The following is a 22,219-nucleotide window of genomic DNA, read 5'->3' on the forward strand; positions in this document are numbered from 1 at the left end:
AAAGCAATATGGCGGACCATCCAGAAGATGACGGCGGTCCTTAGAGCGAAACCGCGGCGATCTTCGCGGCCCACAGACATTCCACAAGGGACGAAAAGGTAGATATTGATTATAAACATCTTACGCTAGAGGTGGCAGTGAGAATTCTGCCAGACCTTCAGGAAGCGCTATCATCTACTATATCGCAATCCTTTTCCTCACTACAAGCGGAGGTGACACAACATACCTCGCGCATTGAAGAGCTGGAGATGCGAGTGGCAGCAGTTGAGGCAGATAAGGGCGCGATGCATGCTCGTCTTAGAGGCTCTGTCCGAAAACGCAAGGCTGTGGGAAAAAGTCGACGATTTGGAAAATCGTTCTAGGAGAAGCAATCTCCGCATTGTGGGCTTGCCGGAGTCTATACCAGCTAGAGACCTCATCACAATTTGTGACTCTGAAATCCCAAAGGCCTTGGGAATATCATCTCGTTGCAAAGTGGAGAGAGCCTATATAATGGGACCATTTTTAGCGCCTACAGAGAACAACAGACAAGTCAGATATCCTACGACCTCTCAATCAAAAGCTAGACCACGACAAGTAATTGTCAAATATCTGGACTACGCCGACAAGGCGGCTATACTGAAAGCTTACAAGCAAAGTGGCAATGCGATTACCCTGAGAGGCCACCGGGTATTGATATTCGGAGACTTCTCGGCCGAAGTGACGAAATGCAGGAGGGCATTTGCACCTATCTGCTCCATGCTTTTCTGAAACCAGATCCATTCTCGTTACTGTTTGCAGCCACACTGCGTATTTTCAATTCAGATGGGAACTCAGAGTCCCTACAAAAGTCTGAATCGGCTTCCAGCCCTCACATATCCAGAGGTCATCCCTGCATCCCCAAGGGATAGGAACGACGCATTTCCCGTCGGCAAGCGGGCTTCTCCGAATCAAGACCAAGGAACAGTTCCACTAGTGGTGTAGGACATTAGCTGATAGATCACCTTTTAACTCTGGTGGGACAATAAGTATATCGCTAGGGCTTTATTGCTAAGATCAGACAGCATAGAGTTATGATGTATTTTCCGTTACTCTGCTAAATGGCTATCATGTTATCAGTTTTGGGAGAAGGTAGTTTGAGGCAAGAGGGAGGTAACGGGGGGGGGGAATCTCCACTATACAAACACTTCAGTGGAGACACCCAATAAAACATACTTAATTGAAAGGACACTCAACTCGGTATTAGTTAGCAGTGTGCACAATGTAAAGCCCAGAACGGGTAATTACAACAAATACCACCATAATGGCTTTTGCAGTCCCCAATGCCCCATAATCATAAGAAGGGGTATTGAATGAGGACACCGCGTCTTGTACTGATTAGCCAACTTTGCCCACAAACATCGTTGTAGCCTTTGGTTCTGGGGGTACACTTGGTTGGCTAATTAGTATAAGGAGAAATGAGCTCAAGTCACAGAAGCGCGTCAAATAATTCCACGCAGATTATGCTGTCCATATGGGCCTCAACACCATAAGAAGGAGGAGTCAAGAGGCAATAAAAATAAAAAATAGTCTCAAAATTTCTGCCAAAATGTTCCAGTATATAAGTTAAGGTTTGATAAGCTTTACATAACGTAAGAGTAAGCGGTGATTAGGGTCGGGGAAAAAAAAATAGTAAAATTGCCTGGTTCAGGATTTCCCCTCTGTTGGAAAAAAGTGAAGTCCAAAGATAGCTTAGATCCCCTAACAAGCGTACAATGGTCCTGAAACACCTTAAGCGCCTGGGGGCAGATATAGCCCTCCTACAGGAGACGCACTTGTTCTCTGAGGATTTAGTGAGGATGAGGCGCCTCTGGGTGGGGGAGATATATGGATCAGCGGCAGTCGGGAGGAAAGCGGGAGTTCCGACACCGATAAGGAAAGGTCTGCCTTATAAAGTCGTAGATCACATACAGGATAATAGGGGAAGAACCTCAAACTTGCATCTGTCCTCACCTGGAGGAGATATTAGTATCTATAATATATATGGTCCTAGCGAGCAGGATGCTGCATTTTTCAGCTCATTAGGAAGTACAATATACTTTGACATAAGAATAATTGCAGGTGATATGAACGCAGTGGCTAATAGGGAAGAAGACAGGAAAAAGGGACCGGGGAAAGAGATGAAAAAGACAGGTGCTGATCGGAGATTATCTCAGCTCATGGAAGATGCATCCAGAGGGCAGAGATTTTACCCATTTCTCACATGCGCATCAATCGTGGTCGCGACTTGATTACATAATGATTAATACGGGTGGATCTTACTCAAAAACAATATCCCCAGAGGAACAGATTTCCTACGGAGTTTTCCATCAAATATGTTTAAGGATAAAGAGTTTAAAAAAAAAATCCTGAGAGGGTGGTGGTTGGAGTACAAACAAGATGATGAGGAAATTAGTAACCCACAGCTATTATGGGACGCGGGAAAGCAGTACTTAGGGGAAAAATAATGGCCTATACGTTTAAGAACAAAAAATTTATGAAACAAAAAGATAACGCAGTTAAGCGAAACTCTGAAACAGGCCTACACGACCTTCCAGAAAATAATTTAAGAAAAAATTGTCAAATAGCTAAAAAAAAAAAAAAAAAAGTACGAACTGCTGCTCCGAAAATGGGACAACCTAGCACAATCACAATGGAAGTCGCATTTATATAGATACGGGAATAAGGCGGGTAAACTCTTGGTTAGACTAGCCAAAGGGCAAAGACCACTCACTAACATTTTAACCCTCAGGGATAACCGGGGGAAATTAAATACGCACCCGAAAGAAATTAATAAGATTTTGAGAGACTACTATGCTGAATTATATCAGTCCCACTCCCATCAAAGTATAGATGGGAAAGGTTGGCTAAAAGATATGACATTATCAATTTTATCTGACGAAGATAGGGAAATGTTAAATACCCCTATTTCAAATCAAGGATGTTTCTTCTTGTATAAAAAAAAAAAAAAATCTAACCTTGGGTAAAGCACCAGGTCCAGACTGTTTCAGTGGGGAGTTTTTCCATATCCTATCCGAAGATATTGCTCCAACGCTTACTCAGGATATATGCAAGGGACGCAGATCCCAACCCAAACTAATACAGCTTAAGGCCTCATGCACACGACCGTTGTGTGCACCCGTGGCCGTTGTGCCGTTTTCCGTCTGCATAAAAGCTTTTTCAAAGCTGAGTTTTCAATTCGTGAAAACTCAGAACCGACAGTATATTCTAACACAGAAGCGTTCCCATGGTGATGGGGACGCTTCTAGTTAGAATACACTACAAACTGTGTACAAGACTGCCCCCTGCTGCCTGGCAGCACCCGATCTCTTACAGGGGGCCGTGATCAGCACAATTAACCCCTTCAGGTGCGGCACCAGAAAGGGTTAATTGTACTATCCTATCCCCCTGTAAGAGATCAGGGCTGCCAGGCAGCAGGGGGCAGACCCCCCCCCTCCCCAGTTTGAATATCATTGATGGCCAGTGCGGCCCCCCCCCCCCTCTCTATTGTAATAATAGGTTGGTGGCCAGTGCGGCACCCCCCTCCCTCTATTGTAATAATTCGTGGGTGGCACAGTGTGCGCCCCCCCTCACTCCCTCTATTGTAATAATTCGTTGGTGGCACAGTGTGCGCCCCCCATCGGCCCCCCCTCCCTCTATAGCATTAACAACATTGGTGGCCAGTGTGCGGCCTCCCATCTCCCCCCCCCCCCCATCATTGGTGGCAGCGGAGTTCCGATCGGAGTCCCAGTTTAATCGCTGGGGCTCCGATCGGTAACCATGGCAACCAGGACGCTACTACAGTCCTGGTTGCCATGGTTACTTAGCAATAGTACAATAGTAGAAGATTCATACTTACCTGCTGCTGCGATGTTCGTGTCCGGCCGGGAGCTCCACCTACTGGTAAGTGACAGGTCTGTGCGGCGCATTGCTAAATGAACTGTCACTTACTAGTAGGAGGAGCTCCCGGCCGGACACAGACATCGCAGCTCCCAGGTAAGTATGAATCTTTTACTATTGTACTATTGCTAGTAACCCGCTGCCACCAATGATCGAGGGGGAGATGGGAGGCCGCACACTGGCCACCAACGATTTATTACAATAGAGGGAGGAAGGGGGGCGCACACTGTGCCACCAACGAATTATTACAATAGAGGGAGGAAGGGGGGGGGCGGGGGGGGGACCACTGTGCCACCAACGAATTATTGCAATAGAGGGAGGAAGGGGGGGGCCACCAATGATATTCAAACTGGGGAGGGGGGGGGGGGGGGTCTGCCCCCTGCTACCTGGCAGCCCTGATCTCTTACAGGGGGATATGATAGCACAATTAACCCCTTTAGGTGCGGCACCTGAGGGGTTAATTGTGCTGATCACGGCCCCCTGTAAGAGATCGGATGCTGCTAGGCAGCAGGGGGCAGTCATGTACACAGTTTGTAGTATATTCTAACTAGAAGCGTCCCCATCACCATGGGAACGCCTCTGTGTTAGAATATACTGTCGGAAATGAGGTTTCACGATCTAACTCATATCCGACAGTATATTCTAACATAGAGGCGTTCCCATGGTGATGGGGACGCTTCAAGTTAAAATATACCATCGGATTGGAGAAAACTCCGATCTGATGGTATAAAAGGGACTCCAGACTTTACATTGAAAGTCAATGGGGACGGATCCGTTTGAAATGGCACCATATTGTGTCAACGTCAAACGGATCCGTCCCCATTGACTTGCATTGTAATTCAGGACGGATCCGTTTGGCTCCGCACGGCCAGGCGGACACCAAAACGACTTTTTTTTCATGTCCGTGGATCCTCCAAAAATCAAGGAAGACCCACGGACGAAAAAACGGTCACGGATCACGGGAAAACGGAACCCCGTTTTGCGGACCGCAAAAAAATACGGTCGTGTGCATGAGGCCTAAATCAAGGTGTTGCCAAAACCTGGAAAAGATCATACTAATGCAGCCTCATATCGTCCGATCTCCTTGATCAACATTGATCTCAAAATAATATCCAAAATCTTGGCAGACAGATTGGCTCGTGTTATGCCGCGACTGAAATCTTCTGCACAAGTGGGGTTCATTCAAGGGAGAGTTGCAGTAACAAATCTACGAAAAGTGATGGCGGTATTGGATGAGGTAAAAATGCGGCTTGCCTCTCATCCATCCCCGGCTATAGTCACTATCGATGCCGAAAAAGCATTTGACAATGTGAACTGGGGATGGATGGGGACGTTTTGGACGCCATGGGATTCACGGGTCCTTTCAGGCAATACCTTGATGTAGTCTACTCAAACCCACAAGCAAGGGTTCATACACCTGGATTCATATCCAGCCCCATACTTATGACAAAGGGCACCAGACAAGGTTGCCCGCTCACCCCGCTTATATTCAATCTAGATTTGTAACCACTTTCTCGCAAAATAGAAAAGGATAGCAACCTGGAGGGCATCAAAATAGGTAACGTTAGGATCAAACATGCACTCTTCGCTGATGACCTGTTAGTTTTCCTAGAACACCTACACACGGATATTAAACACTTGTTCCAGCTCCTAACGGAATTCGGTTCCATGTCAGGGTTTAAAGTAAATGCAAACAAATCCGAACTTCTCTATTGGGGACTAAAACTCCACTACGATGTAACCAACCTCTGGGGGTGCCCATTCAGATTGCTCCCAAATATATAAAATATCTAGGTATCAACATTGGAAAAAACTCAAGAGTCCCCATATATATTAAACTATCCCCCACTATTTAAAAAAAATCCTGGATGATATAAAAAGATGGATGAATTACCAGTTATCCTTGGGGGGGGTAGATGCCAACTCCTAAAAATTATGTGCATTTCTAGGCTTTTATACCCCCATACAGACCATCCCAATTCTCATCAAGCACTCTGACATACACTCACTGGAAATAGCATTTAGGTCTTTCTTATGGGCCGGGAAAAAAGGCTAGAATCTCACTGGCTAAACTACAACTACCAAAAAATCTGGGGGGCGTTGATGTTCCCTGATCTGCGATCTTACAATCTGGCCAGTCTTATGAGGTACAGTATTGACTGGATATTCAGATCTAACTTTTATTCAAATAGAATTATAGAAGAGCAGCTGGTATACCCATGGAAACTATCGGCACTGCTTCATATCAAATATGGAGCGATGCCTCCCATGGTTAAACATAGCCTGTTGGTGAGAGACACGGTAGCATCTTGGAAGGCACCACGCAGGGTATTCCATTTACCTTTTATACACTCTAAATACACTGCTCAAAAAAATAAAGGGAACACTTAAACAACACAATGTAACTCCAAGTCAATCACACTTCTGTGAAATCAAACTGTCCACTTAGGAAGCAACACTGAGTGACAATCAATTTCACATGCTGTTGTGCAAATGGGATAGACAACAGGTGGAAATTATAGGCAATTAGCAAGACACCCCCAATAAAAGGAGTGGTTCTGCAGGTGGTGACCACAGACCACTTCTCAGTTCCTATGCTTCCTGGCTGATGTTTTGGTCACTTTTGAATGCTGGCAGTGCTTTCACTCTAGTGGTAGCATGAGACGGAGTCTACAACCCACACAAGTGGCTCAGGTAGTGCAGCTTATCCAGGATGGCACATCAATGCAAGCTGTGGCAAGAAGGTTTGCTGTGTCTGTCAGCGTAGTGTCCAGAGCATGGAGGCGCTACCAGGAGACAGGCCAGTACATCAGGAGACGTGGAGGAGGCCGTAGGAGGGCAACAACCCAGCAGCAGGACCGCTACCTCCGCCTTTGAACAAGGAGGAACAGGAGGAGCACTTCCAGAGCCCTGCAAAATGACCTCCAGCAGGCCACAAATGTGCATGTGTCTGCTCAAACGGTCAGGAACAGACTTCATGAGGGTGATATGAGGGCCCGACGTCCACAGGTGGGGGTTGTGCTTACAGCCCAACACCGTGCAGGACGTTTGGCATTTGCCAGAGAACACCAAGATTGGCAAATTCGCCAGTCTGGAGACGCCGTGGAGAACGTTCTGCTGCCTGCAACATCCTCCAGCATGACCGGTTTGGCATTGGGTCAGTAATGGTGTGGGGTGGCATTTCTTTGGAGGGCCACACAGCCCTCCATGTGCTCGCCAGAGGTAGCCTGACTGCCATTAGGTACCAAGATGAGATCCTCAGACCCCTTGTGAGACCATATGCTGGTGCGGTTGGCCCTGGGTTCCTCCTAATGCAAGACAATGCTAGACCTCATGTGGCTGGAGTGTGTCAGCAGTTCCTGCAAGACGAAGGCATTGGTGCTATGGACTGGCCCGCCCGTTCCCCAGACCTGAATCCAATTGAGCACATCTGGGACATCATATCTCGCTCTATCCACCAACGTCACGTTGCACCACAGACTGTCCAGGAGTTGGCAGATGCTTTAGTCCAGGTCTGGGAGGAGATCCCTCAGGAGACCATCCGCCACCTCATCAGGAGCATGCACAAGCGTTGTAGGGAGGTCATACAGGCACGTGGAGGCCACACACACTACTGAGCCTCATTTTGACTTGTTTTAAGGACATTACATCAAAGTTGGATCAGCCTGTAGTGTGTTTTTCCACTTTACTTTTGAGGGTGACTCCGAATCCAGACCTCCATGGGTTGAAAAATTTGATTTCCATTTTTTAATTTTTGTGTGATTTTTTTTGTCAGCACATTCAACTATGTAAAGAACAGTATTTCAGAAGAATATTTAATTAACTCAGATCTAGGATGTGTTATTTTTGTGTTCCCTTTATTTTTTTGAGCAGTGTATATGAATCTATGGGGTCTTTCAGAAATCCCATCAGGAGCGGAATCTAGGCATTTTAGTCAAGGGAAGGGGTATCAAAGACGTGAGAGACATTTGGAGTACGCAAAATAATAGGCATTACTCATTTGCTGAAATTAGGGAAAAATACCAGTTCGAACTAGCACAGCACCTGTTAGCTTACCTACAGATCATAGGGTTCCTAAAAAATAGAGTGGTTAATCTCACTAAGGAGATTGCCCTAAATGATTTTGACCTACTGTTAGGTCAAGAACATAGGAAAAAATCGTTATCAGAATTATACCAGGGAATTAGGGACAAGAAACAAAGACATAGCAGAGGGACTTTTCTCCCAATGGAAGAAAGAATTCCCTTCGAAGGATATCAAGAACATCATTTTGCGGGGATGGGACACAATTAGGAAGATAACTCCCAACGAGATATGGAGGGAAACACATTTTAGAATGATTCATAAGGCCATATATGGGTTTCAATTTTCAGCTATTACACAAGCACAATCCCAAAATAAAAATAGAATGAGTGCATGTCCCAAATGTCACCGGTTGGGGGTTACGGATCTATATCATGGCATTTGGTATTGTCCAAAATCCGAAAAATTCTGGAAAGCAATCAAACACCAAATTAAGCTCCATCTGAAAGTAGAATTCCATACAATCCGGAGTTTATCCTATTCCACATGGCTCCAGAAGGGAATAAAATAACCCCACTAATACATCTCTTGATACTAGCAGCCAAAAGATGTTTATTTGGAGAATGGCTTCAATCTAGAACACCCTCAGTAACAGATATTTTCTTACACACAAAAACTTGCTTTAACCACCTCAGCCCCCAGTGCTTAAACACCCTGAAAGACCAGGCCACTTTTTACACTTCTGACCTACACTACTTTCACAGTTTATTGCTCGGTCATGCAACTTACCACCCAAATGAATTTTACCTCCTTTTCTTCTCACTAATAGAGCTTTCATTTGGTGGTATTTCATTGCTGCTGACATTTTTACTTTTTTTGTTATTAATCGAAATTTAACGATTTTTTTGCAAAAAAATGACATTTTTCACTTTCAGTTGTAAAATTTTGCAAAAAAAACGACATCCATATAGAAATTTTGCTCTAAATTTATTGTTCTACATGTCTTTGATAAAAAAAAAATGTTTGGGTAAAAAAAAAATGGTTTGGGTAAAAGTTATAGCGTTTACAAACTATGGTACAAAAATGTGAATTTCCGCTTTTTGAAGCAGCTCTGACTTTCTGAGCACCTGTCATGTTTCCTGAGGTTCTACAATGCCCAGACAGTACAAACACCCCACAAATGACCCCATTTCGGAAAGTACACACCCTAAGGTATTCGCTGATGGGCATAGTGAGTTCATAGAACTTTTTATTTTTTGTCACAAGTTAGCGGAAAATGATGATATATTTTTTTTTTTTTTCTTACAAAGTCTCATATTCCACTAACTTGTGACAAAAAATAAAAACTTCTATGAACTCACTATGCCCATCACGAAATACCTTGGGGTCTCTTCTTTCCAAAATGGGGTCACTTGTGGGGTAGTTATACTGCCCTGGCATTCTAGGGGCCCAAATGTGTGGTAAGGAGTTTGAAATCAAATTCTGTAAAAAATGACCTGTGAAATCCGAAAGGTGCTCTTTGGAATATGGGCCCCTTTGCCCACCTAGGCTGCAAAAAAGTGTCACACATCTGGTATCTCTGTATTCAGGAGAAGTTGAGGAATGTGTTTTGGGGTGTCTTTTTACATATACCCATGCTGGGTGAGATAAATATCTTGGTCAAATGCCAACTTTGTATAAAAAAATGGGAAAAGTTGTCTTTTGCCAAGATATTTCTCTCACCCAGCATGGGTATATGTAAAATGACACCCCAAAACACATTCCCCACCTTCTCCTGAGTACGGAGATACCAGATGTGTGACACTTTTTTGCAGCCTAGGTGGGCAAAGGGGCCCATATTCCAAAGAGCACCTTTCGGATTTCACAGGTCATTTTTTACAGAATTTGATTTCAAACTCCTTACCACACATTTGGGCCCCTAGAATGCCAGGGCAGTATAACTACCCCACAAGTGACCCCATTTTGGAAAGAAGAGACCCCAAGGTATTCGCTGATGGGCATAGTGAGTTCATGGAAGTTTTTATTTTTTGTCACAAGTTAGTGGAATATGAGACTTTGTATGAAAAAAAAAAAAAAAAATCAGCATTTTCCACTAACTTGTGACAAAAAATAAAAAATTCTAGGAACTCGCCATGCCCCTCACGGAATACCTTGGGGTGTCTTCTTTCCAAAATGGGGTCACTTGTGGGGTAGTTATACTGCCCTGGCATTTTCCAGGGGCCCTAATGTGTGGTAAGTAGGTAAATGACCTGTGAAATCCTAAAGGTGCTCTTTGGAATATGGGCCCCTTTGCCCACCTAGGCTGCAAAAAAGTGTCACACATGTGGTATCGCCGTATTCAGGAGAAGTTGGGGAATGTGTTTTGGGGTGTCATTTTACATATACCCTTGCTGGGTGAGAGAAATATCTTGGCAAAAGACAACTTTTCCCATTTTTTTATACAAAGTTGGCATTTGACCAAGATATTTCTCTCACCCAGCATGGGTATATGTAAAATGACACCCCAAAACACATTCCCCAACTTCTCCTGAGTACGGCGATACCAGATGTGTGACACTTTTTTGCAGCCTAGATGCGCAAAGGTGCCCAAATTCCTTTTAGGAGGGCATTTTTAGACATTTGGATACCAGACTTCTTCTCACGCTTTGGGGCCCCTAGAATGCCAGGGCAGTATAAATACCCCACATGTGACCCCATTTTGGAAAGAAGACACCCCAAGGTATTCAATGAGGGGCATGGCGAGTTCATAGAAATTTTTTTTTTTTGGCACAAGTTAGCGGAAATTGATATTTTTAATTTTTTTCTCACAAAGTCTCCCGTTCCGCTAACTTGGGACAAAAATTTCAATCTTTCATGGACTCAATATGCCCCTCACGGAATACCTGGGGGTGTCTTCTTTCCGAAATGGGGTCACATGTGGGGTATTTATACTGCCCTGGCATTCTAGGGGCCCTAAAGCGTGAGAAGAAGTCTGGAATATAAATGTCTAAAAAATTTTACGCATTTGGATTCTGTGAGGGGTATGGCGAGTTCATGTAAGATTTTATTTTTTGACACAAGTTAGTGGAATATGAGACTTTGTAAGAAAAAAATAAAATAATTCCGCTAACTTGGGCCAAAAAAATGTCTGAATGGAGCCTTACAGAGGGTGATCAATGACAGGGGGGTGATCAATGACAGGGGGGGTGATCAATGACAGGGGGGTGATCAGGGAGTCTATATGGGGTGATAACCACAGTCATTGATCATGCCCCTGTAAGGCTTCATTCAGACGTCCGGATGCGTTTTGCGGATCCGATCCATCTATCAGTGGATCCGTAAAAATCATGCGGACGTCTGAATGGAGCTTTACAGGGGGGTAATCAATGACAGGGGGGTAATCAATGACAGGGGGGTGATCAGGGAGTCTATATGGGGTGATCACCACAGTCATTGATCACGCCCCTGTAAGGCTTCATTCAGACGTCCGGATGCGTTTTGCGGATCCGATCCATCTATCAGTGGATCCGTAAAAATCATGCGGACGTCTGAATGGAGCTTTACAGGGGGGTAATCAATGACAGGGGGGTGATCAGGGAGTCTATATGGGGTGATCAGGGGTGATCAAGGGTTAATAAGGGGTTAATAAGTGACAGGGGGGGGGTGTAGTGTAGTGGTGCTTGGTGCAACATATTTACTGAGCTACCTGTGTCCTCTGGTGGTCGATCCAAACAAAGGGGACCACCAGAGGACCAGGTAGCAGGTATATTAGACGCTGTTATCATAACAGCGTCTAATATACCTGTTAGGGGTTAAAAAAAACACATCTCCAGCCTGCCAGCGAACGATCGCCGCTGGCAGGCTGGAGATCAACTCTCTTACCTTCCGTTCCTGTGAGCGCGCGCGCGCGCCTGTGTGCGCGCGTTCACAGGAAATCTCGCGTCTCGCGAGAGGACGCACCGGCGCGTCCACCCAGAAGAGCAGGGCCGCCGCAAAGACGCAATCCTGCGTACGGCGGTCCTGAGGAGGTTAATATGGAAAGAGTGGAGGCGGAACAATGTATATGGGAGACTTATTAATATAGCATTCACTGACAGAGCTGAAGGAGGTAAAGTCACCCTTTGTTCATACAGAGTGGTATCTAAAAAGTAAAATGGCAAAGGATTTAGGAAGACTTCTAATTGACCAAGTGTTTTATCATTTACTAGTCTGACATTGAGAGTATATAGGGAAGGTTGGGAAGGGAAAGTTCATGGGAATTTTTGTAAAATGGTCAATGTTCTTACTCTTTTACGATTGTGAAACCATATGTACCTATTGTAACATAAGGGTATTGTAATTGAAAATGTATAAACCCAAATAAAGAGTATATAAAAAAAAAAAAAAAAAAAAGATTTCCCCTCCTGCTGGGAGAATGTTGTGAGTAAAAAAACAGATAGTGAATGGTAATTGGGAAGATGAGCAAGTGACGCTATGAGAAACATCTCACACCTTCAAGAAGCATGCAACAGGTCAACACAATAAAAGTAATTATAGGTAGGAACAGTAACAATTATTCTGAAACTTGTCATTATAAATATTTTATGTAAAATGGCTGGTGCTAAAGATTATACATGTAATGGGTCATAGCAGTAAACTTGTAAGTCAAATGCTCGCACTCTCAACATTAATGGTGACCTTCTAAGTTAAACTACAGTATTAAGAACTACTTCATGATAATCAAGGCTTTAACAGACTTGACATGAAAAACTAAATAAATCTAACATAGAACTAAGCATATTAGGCAGTAAATAATATAAAGAAATGCATGCATTTACCCTTCTTTCGTCTTTCATGACTCATAGGAAGCCACTTCCAGAAAGTGGCACTAGTAAGACAGAACTTTTTCTTTGGGAGACACCTCTTTGCATATTAATTTTCCCATGGAGAATTGCCACCAAGTCTCCATACACAGCTGGTCACCGTAAGGACAGTGAAAAAATCTCCTAGGCTGCGTCCAAGGAATCTCACTCAGCCAGCCAGAATCCTTCTTACTGATGAGGGGCAAACACCCCAAAACAGCTGTCTGAGGATGCATATATGGCTTGACTGTTTCCCTTGTCGTGCTTAAAGGCTGGAGACAATGACTCACAGTAAGCCACTTCCAGACGGTGACACTAGCGAGACAGCTTTCTTTCTCTGGGGGATGTGTCTTTGGGCACTTCTTTTATGATATGTGGAAGTCCATACGTGCTGTTAAAGGGAACCTGTCATGAGGATTTAGGCTCCCAGACCTCCACCAACCTGTTCTCTAGAACGGTGACAGGTTCTTAATGGTTAAAACAAAATAGAAAAGTAGCAAAAGAGTATAAATGCAACTCATGAGTAGGCAATGACCAATCCTATGAACGTTTGTTGCTCGCTGTATCGGCCTTTGTAGAAGGTCCCTTAGAAACCTTACTTCTTGATCACTAGGCATGAAGGAAAGTAATGGGAGAGTTATATAGCAAGAAATATTTTTCCTGTAATCCCACTTCCCATCAACTCCCAATGATCTTGAGGATCCACATCCCAGTAGCAGGAGAAATAGCAGATGCACTTAACCTTTACTTTCCAGCCACAATAAATGGTGGGGTCTCTGCGTTCCATGGTCTGAACATAATTTAAAAATAACAGATTCCTGATCTGTATAATCCTACTTCTCAGAGTTAGGAAGAAGTGTAAACGTCTATTACTAGCTCAAAGGCAATAAAAAGATTAGGGCAAATTTACCTATGCGAGTCCACCAAGATCTTGTCGTAAAACATGCCAAAATTTGGAGCATTTCTGGGGCATGATGACTCTTTAAGAAATATACAGATTTATTAAATTAATGATAAAAAAAAAAAAAAAGAACATTCTGCTGTGCCTTTACTGGTTTCCTGGCTTGACATTAAGATGTGCCTCGTTCTTCCAAAACTGCCTTAACCTATGAAGAAAGGGCACAAATTGTGCATGTACAATCTGGGTTACCCAGATTCCGAATGGCCAACAGGGGAGCAGGTGAATTCCCCAGTGGGCCCCTAGTCCCCATCCCCTGCACAGGTGGCACAAGGCAAATTACACTGACTGCACTACATATAGAAAGGCAGTGTACAGAATCTCAACAGCCTATGAGATTGGGTAGTTTATTTAAAAAAAAAACGTAAGTGTTTATCATTGTAGATGTATCAGGTGGCTGAGAAGACTTCTAGCTACAAAGGAAGAACCGCCAGTATGCTCCTTCCTCAGGGACCAGTCTTTGCTGCAGGGGCCTCTATCCTCAATCATCTTGCAGCATCTTTCTACTGTCTGCCGCTGTGTGAGCATAGCTAAAAGTCGCCATAAACAGGCTAAAGTTGGTTAAGGTTAACAGTTGAAATTTAACACCCGACCAATGCCAGACCATTAACATTTGAAAAGAAGTTGTCAATGCTTAATATTTTCGCCCAATAGTCGGACTAAAGATTTTTCGGTCAATGAAAGATAATTTGTGAACGAAAGATATGTCTTTGAAAGAACGTTCCTAGAAAGATCTTTTGTCCATCGCCCGGTTTCACTGAACGTATATGGGCAGTTTCAACAACTGTAACGGCCAATATAGACTAAAATGTGTATGGACAAGTATGAGAAATTAATGTTCACCAAATGTTTGTTTAATCAACTTATGTTCAACCATCAACCAACTTCTATCTAATGAGTATGGTCAGCTTAAGGCCAAGTTCACATGAGCGTGTCCGGATGCGTTGCGGCAAACCCGCGTGAGTAGGTACCCAATTGCAGTCAGTTTTGACTGTGATTGCGTTCAGTTGGTCAGTTTTTATCGCGCGGATGCAATGCGTTTTGCACGCGCGTGATAAAAAACTGACTGTGGTACCCAGACCCGAGCTTCTTCACTGAAGTTCAGGTTTGGGTTTGGTGTTGTGTAGATGTTATTATTTTCCCTTATAACCACCTACTAAGCATGCTGTATTAAAGAATGCTATTATTTTCCCTTATAACCATGTTATAAGGGAAAATAATACAGTGAATAGACTGTTATCTTAGCAACCATGCGTGAAAATCGCACCACATCCGCACTTGATTGCGGATGCTTGCGATTTTCACTCAGCCCCATTCACTTCTATGGGGCCTGCGTTGCGTGATAAACGCACAGTATAGAGCATGCTGCGATTTTCACGCAACGCATAAGTGATGCGTGAAAATCACAGCTCATGTGCACAGCCCCATAGAAATGAATGGGTCCAGATTCAGTGCGGGTGCAATGCGTTCACCTCCCGCATTGCACCCGTGCGGAAATCTCGCCCGTGTGAACTCAGCCTAAGGGGGCCAATACAAGAGCCAGCCAGCATAATACTGACAGGGTCTCTAGGCCAGAACAATCATAGATTAGGCAGTACAACCAAATATAACAAAAGAGCAGATAGAAGAAAATGTCACACTCCAAGAAATCACATGATGATTAAACCCAAATTTTTTTATTAAAATGTCCAGCACCTATATCGAGAACGGAGCCCTGCAAGGTGGTGGCTGGAGGACTCCGGTCTGGCCACCACCGAGCCGGCTCCCCATAGAAGCAAATGGGGCAGTGCGCCCACCTTCACTTGCGGGTCTCCGTTCTCGATATAGGTGCGGGTCCCAGCGGTGGGACCTGCACCTATAAGACAATGGGGGCATATCCTAGCGATATGCCCCCATTGTCCACAATGAGACAATCCCTTTAAGTGCAAGTGAAAAAATGTGAATGCAACAGCTCTATGTGACATAAACTTTTATTAACATTTTTGGATGTCACAGAGCTGTTGCATTCACATTTTTTCACTTGCACTTTACATGTACCGGTCACTTTAGAGATGTGATTCATGTACTTGGCACCTTCTCTCAATGAGATATTTCCCCATTAGGAGCAGAGGGTGTGGAAGGAGGGAGGTGGAGGTTTATTTATTATTTTTACCACATAGCTTCCAAGTAAGACTTTCACATTAGCGTTTTTTTTCTGATCAGTCATAGATCTGCAAAAACGCTTCCGTTACCATAATACAACCGCATGCATCCGTAATGAACGGATCCGGTTGTATTATGTCTTCTATAGCCATGACGGATCCTTCTTGAACACCATTGAAAGTCAATGGGGGACGGATCCGTTTTCTATTGTGTCAGAGAAAACGGATCCGTCCCCATTGACTTGCCTTGTGTATCAGGACGGATCAGTTTTGCTCCGCACCACATCGCGGACAGAAAAGCGCTGCTTGCAGCATTATTCTGTCCACGATGGGAGCGCAACCAAACGGAATGGAATGCATTTTGGTGCATTCTGTTTCGTTCAGTTCGGTACTGTCCGCCTTGACAATGAATGGGGACAAAACTGAAGCGTTTTCTTCCGCTATTGAGATCCTATGACTGCTCTCAATAGCGGATTTGAAAACGCTAATGTGAAAGTAGCCTAACATTGTTTTTAACATTTTTTGGTGATCATGTTTTGGACATTAATACATTTTGGGATTTAATCATGTGATTTCTTGTATGTGCTCTTTGTTCTAATTGGTTGTAGTGCCGTTGCACACAGGCAGCACCCTCTTGTCGAATAGATTTTGTGGTGCAGCTTTCTATTATCTTTACAACAGATTAGGCAGTAGGCTGCTTGACCTAGCATTAGTCACAACTTTTATATTCCCTACAAACGACGTCTGTTGAAGATAGGGTAGGAAATAGGTAGTAGGGAAAAATTCTTTTGTAGCAGACATAATGACGTAAGCTACAATATTTGCCGCTATACACCATACAAGAGCCAGTAATATACAACGTGATGTAATATACAGCCAGTTTAATAATCTTACAGCAGCTTTAAAATAGGTCGCATCTCAGTGTTTATTCGCCACAAGATGTAGCATGTCTATCACGGATGGTACTCCTTCCCCATAACAAAATGCTTATTGCATGTAATTACGTAGGAGGGTTGATAAACCAGATTTGGGCTAGGCATGCTGAATAATACAATCCCTATGTAGCACCTACACAAGGATGTCATCACATAAACCTGTTCTATAATCTGTTTATATAATATATAGTTTATGCGTGCATTCCCTCGTAATAACCATTCACTATATCAGTCAAGCACCTGAGCAACACACACTACATGGACCAAAGTGTTGGGGCAGCTACGTGAAGCAACGTAGGAGCCACAGTCAGCATCTAAGGTGTTAAACAGGTAAACAGACCTAGAGGGGACACTAGATGGGCAAGTGCTCATCTACTCACTCTTTTTATGAATAAAAAAAAGACCCACATCATATAGGACATGTGTGAGAATCGGAGTGCAAGTAGGTTCTCGGAATGGAGGGAGATAACATGAAGGAGTAATGTCCAGGCCCGCACAGGCACAGGAGGAAGGTTGGATTCATCAGGATAAAGCCTCATTCACACGTCTTCTCCATGGACAGCACACGCCCCCATTCATTTTAGTGTGTGTATTCACACATCCGTGTTCTAGCACGGTCTGTGGGTCCGTTTTTTTTTAGCGCGGATGCATGCTCTATTTTGTCCGTGTTCACAGATCCATCAAGCGTATTATAGTCTATGGGTCAGTGAAAACCATGGATACAACATGGATGCCATCCGTGTTGCATCCGTGTTTCACAGATCATTAGGAAGAGATGCTTTGAAAATAATATTTTAGCTGTTCAGTGTCAGTTAAACACAGATGGCACACTGACAGCAAAAAACGGACACATGGACCCAAAACGGATACTTCACGGACAGCTTCATGGATGCATCACTGACCACCTTCTCACGGATTTGAGCACGGACATGGATGTGTGAATGAGGCTTAATAGTGATGATTTTACTAATATAATAATGAGGCATTTCTGAATCTGTTCTGCTACAGGGCCAGGGTCATTTGGTTGGGATCTTGAACATGTTGAATGTGGAGTATACTGACAGTAGTATTGGGTTTGCTTATGTGTGTTCTGTGTATACATAGTTACATAGTTAATACGGTTGAAAAAAGACATACTGTAAGTCCATCAAGTTCAACCGAGGGATCGGTGGGGACGCGAATCCCAGAAAGAAGTGAGACTCAGATTTCCACACGTTTTCATAAGCATTAATGTCATTTACTTTTAAGAATTCGTCTAAACCCTTTTTAAAACTGTTTACTGTTCCTGCTATGACCACGTCCTGAGGAAGTCTATTCCACAGCTTCACAGCTCTTACAGTAAAGAAGCTTTGATGCTTCTGGAGACTGAACTTTTTCTTCTCCAGTCGGAGGCAGTGCCCCCTTGTCTTTTGAGCACATTTGACCTGGAAGAGTTTTTCACAGTATTTTTTGTATGGCCCATTTATATATTCGTATAGGTCAATCATGTCCCCCCTTAGACGTCTCTTCAAGACTAAATTTATTCAATTCTTTTAATCTTTCTTCATAACTAAGACCCTCCATGCCCCTTATCAGTTTAGTCGCTCTCCTCTGCACTTTTTCCAGCTGCAGTGCATCCTTTCTATGGACTGGTGCCCAGAACTGAACTGCATATTCCAGATGAGGCCGCACCAGCGCTTTGTAAAGTAGTAATATTACATCCCTGCCCCGCGAGTCCATGCCTCGTTTAATGCATGACAATATCCTGGTGGACTTAGAAGCAGCGGATTGACATTGTATGCTGTAATTTAATCTACCATCCACAAGGACACCCAAATACTTCTCTATAAGTGACTCTCCCAGTTCTACATCACCTAGGACATATGAAGCACAGAGATTATTACTACCAAGATGCACAACTTTACATTTGTCCACATTGAACCTCATTTGCCAAGTTGATGCCCAATCACTCAGAGTGTTCAAGTCACCTTGTAGTTTGTGGACATCTTCCATAGACCGTACAGTACTACACAGCTTAGTGTCATCCGCAAAAATAGAAATGGTCCTATTAATCTCTTCCTTGATATCATTAATAAATAAATTAAATAATAAAGGGCCCAGCACTGAACCTTGGGGTACACCACTTATAACCTGGGATCATTCTGAATAGGAATCATTGACCACAACGCTCTGGATACGGTCCTTCAGACAGTTTTCAATCCAATTACAAACTATACCTTCCAAACCTATAGACATTACTTTACCTATTAAGCGTCTATGAGGGACAGTATCAAAACTAGGGATTGACCGATTATCGGTTTTACCGATATTATCGGCCGATATTCAGGATTTTGACAGTTATCGGTAAATTATGGCCTGAAAGTTCACAAATTATCGGTATCGACCCTAAAAAAAAAACAATATCGGTCGATCCCTAATCAAAACCCTTTGCAAAATCCAGAAACACTACATCCACAGCCGCCCCTCTGTCCAGGCTACTACTCACCTCCTCATAAAAACAAATCAGGTTAGTCTGACAACTTCTGTCCTTGGTAAACCCATGCTGGTTATCACTTATAATATAATTTATAGTCACATACTCCTGTATATAGTCCTCTAAGACAGTGTTTCCCAACCAGTGTGCCTCCAGCTGTTGCAAAACTACAACTCCCAGCATGCCCGGACAGCCTTTGGCTGTGCGGGCATGCTGGGAGTTGTAGTTTTGCAACAGCTGGAGGCACACTGGTTGGGAAACACTGCTTTAAGAGTCCTTCAAACATTTTTCCCACGACAGAAGTCAAACTAACTGGTCTATACCTGTAGAGGACATAGATCCTTTTTTGGCACCACGTTTGCCTTGCGCCAATCACTTGCCACTGTACCAGTACCTAGAGAATCTTTAAAAATTATAAACAGGGGCACAGCAATGACTGAACTGAGCTCTTTAAGAACTCTTGGGTGTAATCCATCTGGCTGGTTTTAAAATACACTATAGGCACAGGTAGATTTATACAGATACAATGTCAAAATGAGGAAGGCAGAAATAAGAACTGCTACTTCATCTTTACTTTAAGTACTTCATCTTTTAGAAAGTTGTCACAATAAACTTTTGTTAAAGAGAACCTGTCACTATGAAAATGCAAATTAATCTGCAGACAGCATGTTATAGAGCAGGAAGAGCTGAGCAGATTGATAGAGTTTTGTGGGAAAATACAGTAAGACGTGTATTTTATACATTTACATTCCCGTTAATTCTGTGCTTCGAAGTCAAGGAGAAGGTCCTATTAGTAATTGACCGCTATCTCTGTATACATAGTCAGAGGGAAGGCTGTCAGTCACTGATAGGACCATCTCCTTGTCTTCAGTCAGTAACGGACAGCTATCTCTGTGTACACAGTCATAGAGGGAAGGCTGTCAGTCACTGATAGGACCGTCTCCTTGTCTTCAGTCAGTGATTGACAGCTATCTCTGTATACACAGTCATAGAGGGAAGGCTGTCAGTCACTGATAGGACCGTCTCCTTGTCTTCAGTCAGTGACTGACAGCTATCTCTGTATACACAGTCATAGAGGGAAGGCTGTCAGTCACTGATAGGACCGTCTCCTTGTCTTCAGTCAGTGACTGACAGCTATCTCTGTATACACAGTCATAGAGGGAAGGCTGTCAGTCACTGATAGGACCGTCTCCTTGTCTTCAGTCAGTGACTGACAGCTATCTCTGTATACACAGTCATAGAGGGAAGGCTGTCAGTCACTGATAGGACCGTCTCCTTGTCTTCAGTCAGTGACTGACAGCTATCTCTGTATACACAGTCATAGAGGGAAGGCTGTCAGTCACTGATAGGACCTCCTCCTTGTCTTCAGTCAGTGACTGACAGCTATCTCTGTATACAGTCATAGAGGGAAGGCTGTCAGTCACTGATAGGACCGTCTCCTTGTCTTCAGTCAGTGACTGACAGCTATCTCTGTATACACAGTCATAGAGGGAAGGCTGTCAGTCACTGATAGGACAGCCTCCTTGTCTTCAGTCAGTGACTGACAGCTATCTCTGTATACACAGTCAGAGGGAAGGCTGTCAGTCACTGATAGGACCGTCTCCTTGACTTCGAAGCCCAGAATGAGAAGGAATTTAGATGTATAAAATATATAGTTTTAAGGGAAAACATTCAGTAAAAAAAACTTAGTCAGTCTGCTCAGCTCCTTCTGCTCTAAAATGCTGCCTTCAGCTCAGGTATCATTTTTAACGTGACAGGTTCCCTTTATACTGCACAGAACATCAGGATGGTCTTTAAGATAGGACTCCAATCGAAGGCCAGAATGAATTGTCCAGTAGATCTTTACGCATCCCTGTACTCCTATCCACTTGTGTGCATTTTTCTGCATTGGAACATCCATAAATGGAAATTGTGCAAAAGCAATCACGTATCATTAAAAACAAAAAACTGCACACAATATCAACCAAATATCAAAAACCCATACACAAGAAAAAAAATAAATAAAAAAAAAACATAATTACATGTATTTAAGAATATGATCACAACCTTAAAACAAATAAAAATATTAGGCCCAGTGCAAAAAGATGGCGGTCACAGTTTAATACAGGTGTACAAGAAAGTAATAATTCACATCCAAAATGGAGGAATATCATAAAGCAATCTTAAGTACCCTAGTGATAAATAAGCACAGTGCAAGACTGATATAGCATCCAGGACCAGAACACTGTACGAAAACAAGACAGAACAAAAGCTACGAGCACAAAAAAAAAAAAAGAAAGAAACTGCTTGCAGAAACACTAGGCTTTTCTACAAACTTCTTTTTCCAATGTGAGCAGATTTAAAGATCACCTAAAGAAACATTACCTTTTCTCATCAGCTGTTGCAAGCTTTCAGTACTTTGGTTCAATACAGCCCATAATTCCTCCTCTTCCAATGGCCCTCCTCGCACCTCCAAAGCTTCAGCTAGTGACACTTGCATATTCTCTGCGGAACAAAAGGAAACAGACAAAAGCGTAAGAAATACAAACATTGTCTTTATTGAAATCTAAGCCTTTGTTCACACTTGCATTTGGGAGTTCCACTGAGGTCTCATCTTGTTCGTGTTTTCTACAGCAAGAATAGCGCCAACTTGACAATCTCTTTCTAACAAAGCTAGAACCAGCCCTGTACCTCACATGGATCCAGATCTCCCCCATTCAATGCTCTGCTAGATTTATATCAAGAAGGCAGCGCAAAGGGAGTGTCTTTTCTGCTGCAGCTAAGGGGGGCGTGTCCATGCTCTCCCTATCACAGCTCAGTGGGAGTGTCTTTTCTGCTGCAGCTAAGGGGGCGTGTCCATGCTCTCCCTATCCCAGCTCAGGAGCCAGTTGAAGGATGAAACTGAGCATGTGCGGCCATCTCAGTGAGCAGGTCAAAGAAATAAGAAAAGAAAAAACAGCAGGTGGCGCTATACAGATACATTTTATTGAATA

General features: G+C 43.5%; 1 protein-coding gene across 8 annotated transcripts in view; it reads right to left on the reverse strand.

The window, feature by feature from the left end:
* PTPN13 (protein tyrosine phosphatase non-receptor type 13) overlaps positions 1-22,219 on the reverse strand; it is a 266,849-nt gene that overhangs the window by 178,005 nt on the left and 66,625 nt on the right. For all 8 annotated transcript variants that reach the window (XM_040417981.1, XM_040417980.1, XM_040417978.1 and 5 more), the window contains exon 2: positions 21,612-21,731. In XM_040417981.1, the coding sequence (XP_040273915.1) occupies positions 21,612-21,726 (115 nt within the window). In that variant the 5' untranslated portion in view covers positions 21,727-21,731. The remainder of the gene's footprint in view (positions 1-21,611; positions 21,732-22,219) is intronic.

The sequence above is a fragment of the Bufo bufo genome, chromosome 2, assembly GCF_905171765.1.
Source record: "Bufo bufo chromosome 2, aBufBuf1.1, whole genome shotgun sequence".
Lineage (NCBI taxonomy): Eukaryota > Metazoa > Chordata > Amphibia > Anura > Bufonidae > Bufo > Bufo bufo.